This window comes from Drosophila yakuba, chromosome 2R (genome assembly GCF_016746365.2).
Source record: "Drosophila yakuba strain Tai18E2 chromosome 2R, Prin_Dyak_Tai18E2_2.1, whole genome shotgun sequence".
Lineage (NCBI taxonomy): Eukaryota > Metazoa > Arthropoda > Insecta > Diptera > Drosophilidae > Drosophila > Drosophila yakuba.
The window spans coordinates 13,046,527-13,059,280 of record NC_052528.2 but is presented as its reverse complement, the minus strand read 5'-3'; the positions used below and the strand labels follow the sequence as shown (position 1 = coordinate 13,059,280).

The 12,754-nt window shown below is 43.0% G+C and overlaps 1 protein-coding gene across 1 annotated transcript; it reads left to right on the top strand.

Annotated features, from left to right (window-relative positions):
• Nucleotides 1-5,575: 5,575 nt before the first annotated feature.
• On the top strand, nucleotides 5,576-7,165 carry LOC26535763 (kelch-like protein 18). Its single transcript, XM_015197442.2, has 2 exons — nucleotides 5,576-6,532; nucleotides 6,615-7,165. Exons 1-2 carry the CDS (start codon nucleotides 5,664-5,666, stop codon nucleotides 6,853-6,855), a joined length of 1,110 nt encoding a protein of 369 aa, XP_015052928.1. The 5' UTR covers nucleotides 5,576-5,663; the 3' UTR covers nucleotides 6,856-7,165.
• Nucleotides 7,166-12,754: the final 5,589 nt, after the last annotated feature.

The window sequence follows — 12,754 nt, the reverse complement described above, 5'->3', positions numbered from 1 at the left end:
CTGCCGCCAGTGTTGCCAGTTTGCTGGCAGAAAAAAAGCTGTTTCTAGCTGTACAGAAAATAAAGCTGCCTTACGCAGGGCGAGGAAAGCTTTAAAAAAGCTAAAACGTCACAGTGCGCCTGTGTGCTTTTCGTGGGGCATTTATATGCCCGTGTAATTGGATTTTATATTGTCTTTGATGTCAATAGTCCGTTTATAAATAATTTTTTATAGTTATGTTTTTTGTTTTGTTTTCTTTTAGTAATATATTAAGAATATTTATAGTAAACCGAACCTTCAACCCAATTTACTTTAAATTTCCATTAATTTAATGGCTTGAAAGAAGCCAGATTTGAAGGAAAATTAGCTGATCTGGCCACATTGTCATCTCTAAATATCGCTAGAGCTGGGACGCGATGAATACTTACTCACCGATCGTGGCATGTCGATAGCACAGTTATCAGCTTATCGATATACCGCGATCAAATATTGCTTTTGAATAATTTAATTTAAACTCTTGTAAAGATCATTGAAGATCATTATTTCACAGATATACTAAAATTTTAGAATACAAAACACTAACTTTTCACTCTTTTTTTTAATATTACACTCTTTCAATTCGTACAAAATATTGTGGTTCTTATTTATTTAGTTGGGAACTCGCCCGCCATACAATGTCCTTTGTAGTGAGGCTTCCGGGCATCGGCAAAGGACTGTCGAGCTGGCAGACAAACAAAACTCAACCGCAGACAACCCACTCAATTGGAGTTGGCCCTTTAAAAGTTCATTCGTTTGTAAATAATTTTTAGCCTGCGGCTAAATCGATACTTCGCTTAAGATTTTTGCATATATAGCAACCATCGCAGGGCTTTGAAATTTTTGTCAAGCTGCGCAAAACTTTCAACGGCAGGCGACGAGCAAAGTTATATGAGCAGCGTATGCCGATAATGCATAAGAGAAAAGTCGGAGGGCGAACGGAGAAATGGCACAAGAGAAGTGGGAAAGCATGTGATGGAGGGAAGAAGAAAAGAAAGAAGGAGGAGAAATGAAAGCATAAGCCAACTGGGGAAGTTTTACTACTAAAGTTTTTCATCAGCGCCTATTTGTCGAGCTCTCGAAACTTGGCCCTAAACCCCTTTTTTGGGGCTGGAGCGAAGGGCAAATATTTGTCAGGCAATTAAATGTTTACTGTTTTTATTATATGTTTTTGTTTGCCCAACCCTTCTCCGCATTTTTATTGTGACAAAGGAGCGGAATGAAGGGGTTTTTGTCGGCTATTCCGGCTAAAATTAATCACACGCCTCGTTGCCGCAGTGCAAACAATCCAGCAAAGGCAAAAGCGAACAGACTAACCGCAGCACAGCTTAGTGTGCACCTTGCAGTCGTGGTGGTGAAAATGTTGGTTTCGAGGGTGTGGGGGTGTAATAAACATAATAGAGATGAAAACGTGGGGAACCCTTAAAGCATACTGCCAGAGACTTTAAATCCCTTTGATTGTTGCACATTTTTATGGTGCCCTTCGAAGCCGAGATAATCAAAGATAAAAACCTTTCACAGATCATTTCAGACCAACTTCTCACCTACCTAGCCATAATTATTTCGTATCACTTAATATACCACAACCATCGTCATCCACTCAATGGTAATGGGATTTGCTGGCCAGCATTTGAAGCGATTCATTAAAGCGGATCAGCATACTGCAGCCACTCGTGCCAGCTCAAGCACCACCCAGTCTCGATTTTCCGGCATATGCATACAAATTAATTAACAACACTCGTTGGGGCCATAGTAAATTAATAATTTAGCCAGACATTACGCATACGACGCATCGGCTGAGTGGCAGTAAAAAGCTGTCCAAAAACGCGTCGGAGATGGGCCAAGAGTCATTTTAATTACCACATAACAGGGCAGCGGGCCACAAATGGCAACTGGGAAATGGGAAATGAGAAATGCGAAATGCCGGGGCTTTGGAGTGGGTGAGTGGAAAACGGAGAAGGGAAAATGGGTAAGGGAAAGCATGAAAGCATGTCACGCTAAATGGGAAATGTTGCGAATACGACCTGAGGGCACAAGTGCCTGAAAGTCTGCGTGAGTGTGTGCGTTTTATGACATTGCCAATTTACGAAATTTCATAAATATAAATTGGTTTTAAATGTTAAAATAAAACAATTAAAATTGCCGCTGGTAAGCAGCAAAGTGAGTGCCCCATCTCCGCCGAAATGCGTACATGGGTAATATTCACGAAATTAGCAAACATTCGTGGAGCCCTGAATAATTTAGTCGAAATTATGATTGCATTTCCCGCGAGAGGAAGTGAGTGCACATCGGAAATTAGCCGTACTCACACTATTCACATGTACATTGAATTGTTAGCCAAATCACAACCGGTAAAATGGCTCAATTCAATCGGCGCAAACAAATTTATTTTAGCCATCAACCAATTTTTTTTTTTTTTTGTGTTTGTAAACAGCTGAATAACGCTGTAAATTGTTTATGGTTGTTACTGTTTCCGAACATTTCATCGGTTGGCGATAAAACCAATGACATATGAACGGAATTCGTTGACAATTTTCGTTTTCAGTGGCCCCATAAATTTCGCACTAATAAAACTGCTCCAAAGTGTGCTACAAAAAGCAATTGGAGAGGCATCAAATCCGAGTGCAATAAATACAACCTGAACAATATGCTGTGCTTTTCTATAAGTCAGCAATCAGTGTGGAGTGCTCCGAGCTCAGATGAAATCTTCGACTTTAAGCCGGAGCTATTAAATGGCGGAGCATGGCCAACAAAGCGATATTTAATGACAGAGCTTAGTCACACCCGCCCACCCAAGAACACGCCCCCCAGACTAACACTCACACACCCAAACAAAGCGAGCACATACATCATTGTCAATGTCAAAGTGTCAAAGCAAACTTTGCAGTGCACAAAGCCAACGGCGCATAGTTATTACACTGGGAGAAACGTTAATCGTGCCCCAAGTTCAGCCACTTAATGATGTCCAAGATCTAATAGGCTCATTTCTGTTTATTACCACTGCAAACCAATGCTGTAATATTTAATAAAACAAAGCATCATCCAACTCAAACTCGAGTTATTTATCTGTGGTCTGCGGAATCCTCAATCCTCAGTGTTCGAAATCAAATCATCGGGCCGACCCAAGTCAAGTGCAATAAACCCTCGAATCGGCTGGGGAGTTTTGCATTCGGCCACGCCCACATAATGCCAACGCCCTCCTAGCCCGCAGTTATGATGTTGCAGTAAGCAGCAAGTAAACTGCAATTTGCGCACAAAAACTTTGCTTGCGACAAACTTTCCGCCCCATATGTCCCTCTCTTTCGCTCCCTATGCCGCCCTCTCGTTCGCTCGCATTGTTTCTATCTCTCTCACTCCGCTAAGCAAACGGGCAACAATTCGAACTGACAAAGTCCGGCGATAAAAGAAGTGCTTAAGTACTTTAGGTGCGCTCCGAATGCAGCGCACAAAAGTTTATTAAACAAACAGGTAACAATAAAAGTGAATGGCGGACAGAAGGGGTGATAAGAAAACAAGGATGATTTACTCATTCTCCGTTTTTTTTAACAGATGTTTCAATGAATAACAAATTTATAGTTGCCGATGTTGTGCGGGGCAACTAGGTTTTTTTAAATAACTGAGGTGGGAAAGAGATGGGCGAGCAAACACATAGATTTAGATTACAGTTTGAAAGCCACAGCGATTTATAAAATTGAGTTCAGCTGCATTTTTTTGCTTACGAGAAAATTTGTCATAAATCCTTTTTGATATTAAAATATTTGGAATCCGGGAAGTATGACAACACAACAAATAAATTCAACCTAGATGCGAATGTTTTATTTATAAGACATGCAGTGTTACGTTATAGATTAGTAATAATATTTATAAACAGCATCACATTTTGTACCTTTTTGTTGGTAAATTTAACGATCTACTTCGAATTGTTTTCGGAAAAATAGGTTTTTTCTGAAGTAAGTTGGTTTTCGGTGGCAAAGAAAAAGCCAAAATAATTGGGTGTCGAATTGACGAGTTGCTTGTTTAGTGATAAACCCCTCGCCAACTCACCATTAACAATGTACAGTCATCACCGCTCTCCTGTCCTCCTGTCATCCTTAGCACCCTTGCCACCCCTACACCCTCCTGGCGCCACGCCCACAGCGCCATCGCCGCCCACCAATTGGTTGTACGCCGCTCGCATAATCAATTATGCGTCTGCAGTGCGTCCAAAGTTCTCTCTAAACTTGGCAATTTATTTGCACCGGAAACTCAACATAAATCAAACTAATTTCTCCTGGGATTTTTCAGCACAACTTCCAACGTGTCTCCCACTCTCGCCGTCTCTGTCCCGCTCACACTCCTGCTGCTCTGGTCACGTGTCTCGCTGCGTGGGAGGGAGCGGGATAGAAGATGGGCGGCTGTGGCAAATTGAATTTGTCGCGGTGTATCGCATAATTTGGGGAGTATTGTGCGTCTAATTGGCCGCCTGAAGGATTCGTAAAAGTGAAAGCCCCAAGACATGCGGAAACTCGAAGGATCTCCTGATTAAACTGGCTGTGTTCCAAATTATCAACGGCATTGCACGGGTATGTGGTGAATGCAAATTGCGAGTGACATTCCTATTCAGCTGGACGGCATTGTATTCTTGGCTCAGACAGTCCATGACATCACTCAGCTGCGCATTTTGGTTGCCGTTGACAAAAGGAATGATTTAAAGGACTTTAAGGAGAAAAAGATGAGGAGAGAAGGACAGTTTTACTTTCCAAATATTTTTATTTTCTTTAACCCTGAATACTTTAATATATCCTTTGTAGGCTTATAATGCAAGTGTCAGGAGTATATACTTTTTCCATGATTAATAAGTAATTTAGTGAATTCGTTTCGTTAATTGAATTTACTAATAGGATGTGAGATGAGAGGCTTACGAGAAGCCCTCTACTGAATGTGAGTTCTTAAACCCACAAAAACATTTTAAATGGCGGCAACCTGGAACTGATAAAATTACGTTATGCTGAGTGCTTTAATAAAGAAACAGATTTAACATTATATGGTTTACTTGGTCTTGGCTTAAAGGGACTAAAATAGCAGTTTATATGCGTTTTTATTGGTGGTGGCCCAATTCTCTCGTCGTCATAAGCTCCCAGTACAGCCATAGACGAGATAATGATGAGAAACAGCAACTGAATACTTTTCATGTTGGAAATCAACTATGTCCAACCGCTGCCATGCCAAGCCCATTTATACCCGATTTTATGCCTGCTTCGGTTATTCCACAGTTAATGATGACCTTATCAGTAAAATATGGGTTTTATATTTTCATTTTTTTTGCAATTCTACTTTGGATTCATTTAAGGAGAAATTGAAGCACTTATCAGCAAAGTTTAACTTCCAAGTAAGATGTATATGATATGTTTTTCAATGCAATGCTTATGTAATATTTTAGCTTTCCTCTCACTTTACACATTTGCATACAAAACAAATCCCTGTATGCACAGAAATATATTGAAATATTGAATAGCTGGCATAATTAGCCAAACTTATTAAGGACTAAAAGCAGAAAAGGATGAGGAGAGAAGGCCAGTTTCACTTTCCAAATATTTTCTGAGTAACCTAGTAGTCAACCTTCTTTTCACAGAAACTCGAAAAATACTCGAAATTCTCAGTGTCCAAGAATGGAAATGGTAACCATGTATAATACAGCCCATGGCGATAAATTGCCAAAGGAACCGCAACTGAAAGAGCTCAGTTTTCGGGACTTCAAGTACAACAAACGAATGCCAACGATTTTTAAGGACTTTCGACTGCCCAAGCAAAAAAGCATCGTGCATGTAATGAAGGACTTTTGGCTGCAGAAGAAGCATCCCGATTTCCTGGTGCGGATCGGGCAGCACAGCTTCCCCTGCGACCGGCTGGTCCTTATGGTCTACATAGATCAAGTGAGGCGTAACAAGGACAAATTGGAGCTACAACTGCCAGAAAAATTTGTTAAGCCAGAAGTCTTTGAGCTACTTTACCGCTGGATGACTAATCAGGAACCGTTGCTAAAGCGTCCGGGCATTGTTAATCTGCTGATTGCTGCGGACTACCTCAACATCAGGCAATTGTCGTCCCAGATCTGGGCATGCTTGGATCCGATCTCGGGTTTCGCCGAGCATCAGGCCATCCAGGTGGCCATGGATGCAACCCCCCTTCGGGAGATGAGTCAATTGCACTACATGATGCTGCAGCGTATCCAATACTCCTTCCTCATTTTTGTATCCACGGTCGAGTTCCTCGCCTTGCCCATCGAAAGCGTGAGTGCCCTGTTCTCCTCGAATGACATAAGGATTAACAGTGAGGCGGAGGTTTTCTACGCCGCCATCCGCTGGCTGAATTACGAGTGGCCCAGCCGCAAGAATTTCGCGTTGCAGCTAATGGAAAAGGTGCGACTTTCCAGGCTGCCCACCAAACTGCTCCAAATGCTGGAGTCGCCGGTGGGGGACACGCGTGTAGACCGCATCATCCAGTTGCCGGTGGTAAAAGCGCTCATAGAGAAGGGCAAGTGAGTACACTGCGAAAAATGCACTTGACTGGGTGCATACATCTACTTCTCCCTCCAATTAACTGTCGCACATCCTCATTAGCTTCGACCAAATAGCGACGGACTTGGACGACGGAACGGGTTGGTATCGGGAGATTTATGAGATCTTTGACGTGACACTGGTGCCACCACGTCGATTCATCTGTCACGATTTGGCACCGTACCACGAACCGAAGCCAGAGTCACCTGACCAGGTGTTCGCGTACAAGGACTTCCTCCGCTACCTGGGCCTCCTGCAGACTCTGCCTTTGGACACCTTGCAGCTCCTCGAACAGCCCCTCTGATGGTGCAAATGGCATTGATTCCTCGACGAATACATATTCGCTGCTCCTCTACTCCTCCTGCTCCTCTGCCCGACGACCTTGATGATGATGATGATGATGATGATGTGGCTGTGCAAGATGGCAGCGATCGTGCTGCGTGGCAGTAACAGCAAATTTGCATTACCTGTGCAGGTGTGTTCCTTCCTCCACTTCCCCAAATGAGCTTAATGCCAGTCGCGCTTGAACGAGGGTTGATCGAACAGTTTGTTTGACAAACAAGCAAATGTTATACAACCTTTTTTATATTTTTAATAAAATTATTATTGATTTATATTGGCATTTATTGTGTTACATAAAGCTGCCTAAGATATATTTATGTATAATACATTTTATTGCCGCAATAGACTAAATCTCACCTCGTTTTTTGTTCCAGCTACGTAAGAGTGGCACAGACAGAGTCTTACGACAAAGGGGTATTACTTATTTGCATTTCACTAAATGCTATACCAGCTTTAGGCTAAAGAAGTATTTAAGGTCCTGAGTCCAAAAACCTCCATGCATCCACAGCCCCGATTTCCAAACGTATTACACTTACCCGGTAATTTTCGAAACAATTTCCTCATCAGCGGTAGCTGTGAACCACATTTCCAGCACCGTCGCCATCCTGGCCACATCATCTTGTTTCAACTTGGAATGCTCGCGGCGCTGCTCCCGAGCTTTGAACACACACCTTCTATCTTCCACCCCCTAGAATTTTCCGCACACCTGGCGTCGCTGGGAAATTGAAAATGTTTGTTGCTGCGGCAAGAGTCTGCAAAGTTGGCAAATCGAGATTGCAGTTTGCTGTGACGATGCTGTTTACGAGGAAAAGGTTCCCGGCTACCTTTCGGCTAATAACTGCAAGCCGCAGCTCCGTAAAAGAAACATTTTCATAATTAACAATGTCGCCGGGAATCAAACGCCTATCCCCCATTCGCTTTAAGTAAAATTCCGCAAAAAAAGGGAAAGCAATTTTCTAATATGCTCAACACTTTGAGGTTTGCGGGCAGGCAAATGTGAGCTCATGTGTGCAGCCTGTTATTAAAATCATAAATCTGCATTAGCCGCGACTGGGCGGGCAAACAAAACGGCTTTATCAGCCAGGCAACGCATTTTTCATACTTTTTTGCCATACATAAATTTATTTTAGGCGCTCGTTCGTCTCTTTTTTAATAAACTCTCGCTGACGCTTCTCACAGGGCTTATATCCTGAAAGGCGTCCTTTAATTCATTTTCCATCCACACACACAGAATAAAAAAACAGCGAAAAATTATTAAAAACCACTTTAATATATCTTCTTTGTCACTCCAGCAAGCCGCGAAGGATGTGAGTGAATAGGATGTGAGATGAGCCCTCGCCGACTGAAAGTGGGTGCTTTAGATTGTGCTTGTCTTAAACCTAAGCCCAGGCAAACGGTGGCAATCTGAAACTGATAAAATTAAGTTATACAGAAACAGATTTAACATTAACTGGCTTACATGGACTTGGCTTAAAGGGGTAAGTATAGCAATCCGATATAACTGGTGGTGGTCCAATTCTCTGGCCGAATTGAGCTCCCAGTACAGCCATAGACGAGATAATGATAAAGAACAGCAACTGAATACTTTTCATGTTGGAAATCAACTATGTCCAACCGCTGCCATGCCAAGCCTATTTATACCCGATTTTATGCCTGCTTCGGTTATTCCACAGTTAATGATGCCTTATCAGTAAAATATGGGTTTTTTTTTGCAATTATAATTTGGATTCATTTAAAGGGAAATTAAAGCTCTTATCAGCAAAGTTTAACTTCCAAGTAAGACGAGAACATATATTTCAACAATCTTTTCACTTTACATACAAACCAAATCCCTGTGTGCACGGAAATACATTGAAATATTGAATAGCTGACATAATTAGCCAAACTTATAAAGGTATCCCATTAAGGTATCAGTGAAATTTGCTGCTGAGGAATTGCGCTTGCTGTTTTTCTTCTGTAGCTATCGATTTTGTAGCTACTTATTTTCCCGAAAATAAAACAGGACTAGTAAAGGATGAAAGAGACAAAAAAAAAAAGTTCAAAATTACAACGCATAGTTGCGGTCAATTGTTAGTGCAAAATACCCCAAACAATTAGAAACCACAATTGCTGTTCTGGCCAAAGGAGAACTTTTCATTTTTCCCGGCATGAGTGCAGGCTGCAGTTTCCTCTGCCACTTTTCCCCTCCATTCCCATTCTCCTTGAACCCCTCCGGAGTTTTCCAGCTGCAAATGCATTCTGAGGTTAATGCTCGCAGCCAAACGAAGGGCGAACATCGAGGCACCCACAGTTTTGCCCACTTCAGTCCTTCGGTTCGGTTTATAAACTTGCCCGGCCAGTGCTGTCCTGCCAGTACATTTGGCAAATTTTCTTTCTCCTCGGAGCTCAACTTTCCTGCAGCTGCAGTTTTCCAACCCAAACACAAACCCAATCACCCACACCGCCCACTTGGCTATCCCTGTGTCAAGTGAGGCGGGCATAATGCGATTTTAATACAGATTTCGCCCAGCTCCCCAATGGTTCTGTAGACTGAAGTCTGTCATGTTGCATGACACTCCCCATAGAGAATCGTGTATGTAATTTATAAGCTCTTAACTGTTTATTTGCTGGCCAAAACCCAACCGACCAACGTGTCCCATACATTTGGGTCGCACTCAATCGGTTGATACCTGCGTATCTGGCCGAGCACTTAAGCCGCTTACCGCTTTTGCTCATTTTGCGAAAGTTCGCCCTGACTTTTGTGCAATTGAATAATTAGTTGGCAGATTTGAAAATTAAATGAGTTTCGGGATTGGCAAGAACCTATGCAATATTCGAGCCAACGAAATGGGCATTTGGGAGAGTTAATTAGCTTTATTTGTGTAATTAACTGACGTAAATGTGTGTTAACTGATTATGTGGCAACTGATTATGCAAACTATTAGTGCAACATTAAATATGCTTTTCATTTAAATATTATTAAAGCATAGCTACTAAGCAAATGTACATATCTGTTATTAAGATATATACTCATAATAATGGATATATTATATATAGTCTAGTTTTTGTTAGCATCTAATCCTAATCCATTAAGTACCGCGCAACAAAAGCCTTTTCCCACGCAAATCCCATACTAGTTGCTCCACTTTTTGCTGTTTTTGGCGGTTTGTGGGGCTTTTCACCTTCAACTCGTTCGCTTTTGTTTTTAAGTGTGTCGGCGGCTGAGCACTTTAGTACACCCAAAGCACCCAAAGCCGAACTCAAACGCCAACGCTTTTTTGGCGGGTGCATTCGTGGGTGGTTCATGCTTTTACAATCCTATTAAAGTATCAGACAATCTAATCAACGGCAGGCGGCAGCTCCAAACCGCGCGTCCTGCACACGCGCTAAACGTTGCCAAAAAGCGACGACCGCAGACAGGACGAAAGCTCAGCTCAGCTGGATGGGTGGTGGTGAATGGGTAGGAGATCAGCAATTGCTGACGCCATGGCTGCCCGTTGACAGCCCCACCACAGCGCCAATCCCCAAGCATTCGGTCTACAGCTAAACACGCAGATAGACAAGCAGATAGGAACAACAGCCATCACAAGAATGCCAACAATGGCACCAAACAACAATCGCATTACAAGGCAAAATGTCCAGTGAAACAGGCGGAGGCAGAGTCGACTATTTGATGGCTTTTGTGGGCTGGCTGCCAAGGGTGGCTTTGGGAAAGATGGATCCCTGGATCCCACTTTCTCGGCCAGCGCAGGTGTCGTGAGTATATCACGAGCTGAGTTTCGGCAAATCTATTACGGGAATCACGCATGCCATGTTGCTTCCTAATATCATCATCAATCAGATCAATACTCATCTATCTTCCATTCCAGAAAATTCATTTGTTCAAACAATTGTTTAACCATTTCTTGAGAACATGACTTTACATAATCTAAAGAATAAGTAGATTATAAGAGCATAGATCTCACTATTCTGAATATCCTCCATAACATATCCTGAAGGCTCACGCACCCATCTCCGTTGGTAACTTTTGCCATCGGAGTCGGATTGTTGGCTCGGTCTGCGTCAGTTTAATTTGAATACACTTAAGTGTGTTGCGGTGTGCCTGGAAGCCGTTACGAGAATTTCCAATTGAAAATCACTTCAAGTTTAATTTGATTGCCGCTCCGGCAGCTGAGAGAAGTGGTTAGCCATCCCGGTCTCCGATTCTCGGATGCCACCTCCAACCAAGTCGGCACTGCCATTCGATTTGGCGTAGATTGTCTCTCGATTTTAATCACATTTCGCCACGACATTAATATTGATGAAAACTTGTTGTGTTCTGCATAATTTCTGAGGCATCAGTGAAAACAGCAACATGTTCTCGGTCCCTAGACCCAAAATAAACGGCGATTGCCCGAACTCGTATTCGCATTTCCTTAAGTTTCGGTCGGTGAAGTTTCATTACTTGATTATTTCTGCGTGGGGTAGAAAGAAAAGGAGCTGAAAAAAATGCACGGAGAATGAAATTAAATCTCCAGGAGGCAAAGTCAACGAAAAAGGCCAAATGGAATGCGCCACGCAGACGAAACGAAACGAAACGAGTCGAGGGCTGAGAATGTAATGCAATCAAGAAGCCAGAAAGCGGAGAGCCCCAAAAATCAGTTCACAAAGAATGCGGAATACCCTCTACCAGCCAGCTCACCTTACAGCCCGAGCAGCGCCAACTTAAATTGAATTTTTCAGTCTTTGGCTGTGGCGCTAACAAAGGCTTAACACTTTATTAACTTAATGCCCCCATCCATCTTCGGCGGCGGATGACCCCTGACGAGGTAGGCAGGGTACCTACGTGCCCGGTCATAATCATCTTTCCGCCACAACGATGATGAACCCATTATGCCGCCCACAGTACACATTCCAGGTGAGGGTGGAGGGTTGAGGGTAAAAAGGAGCAACAAAAATTGGATTTTCATTATTTACAGCATATTACACACACATCCTTGTGGTCCTCGAGTCCTGCCGGCCCGGCTATCGTGTATCGATAGGCATATGTGCCCATTTACTTGTATGCATCAAGTGGGTGGGCTAGCTTTTATTCCTGCCTGCAACGCGGCGTATACGTAACGACAAATAAAAATGGACGAGGACGAGAACGAGAACGAGGACGAGTGTGAGATAGACAGACAGGCTGACAGGATGGACCCTTTGGGCTAGGAAATTAATTAAATTAAGTCAACGAAAAGTGAAACGCCAGACGCACATAGTCACACAGCTCACACACAGCCCCACACACTTATGCACTTCCTGTTATCCTGCGAGCAGGAAGCCCTTGCCCGCAGGACACAGTCTTTGACATTCACCGCTCCTCCCTCATCGCCCCCTCATCGCTCCTCATCACTTTCAGTTGCGATGCTGCCGCCATCCGCGATAAGCTCGCTTCGTTATAATCCTAATTAAATATTTAGGTTTACTCTATGGCTGTATTTACTCAGCTCCCCCTTCCCCTTCTGTGTCCTGTTTTCTGTTTTCGCCCTGCTCGCTCGCCTTTATCTGATAAGCCCTTCGCTGAATGGGCAAGGGTTAATTGCATTAGAGTTATGACAATTGCCAGCAAATTTGAGTTGGCAAAAAATAGCGAAAAGCAAATACGAAATGTGATTGCGAAAACAAACTCAAATACAGAACGAGACTAATTAGATGAGACTTGCCACATTGAGAAGCGCAGAGAGCGGCGCACTTGGGTACAGTTGTGCCAGCCAAACATAAAGGAGATTCTATCATTATTGTTAGGACTGTACTTTATCCGACTTTAAAAAATAGGGAATGCGCTCCACCAACAGATTCGCCAGCCAGGATCAAATACTCAGCGGATGTGGGAGGGTCCTGGAAGCCCTGAAATGCTATCT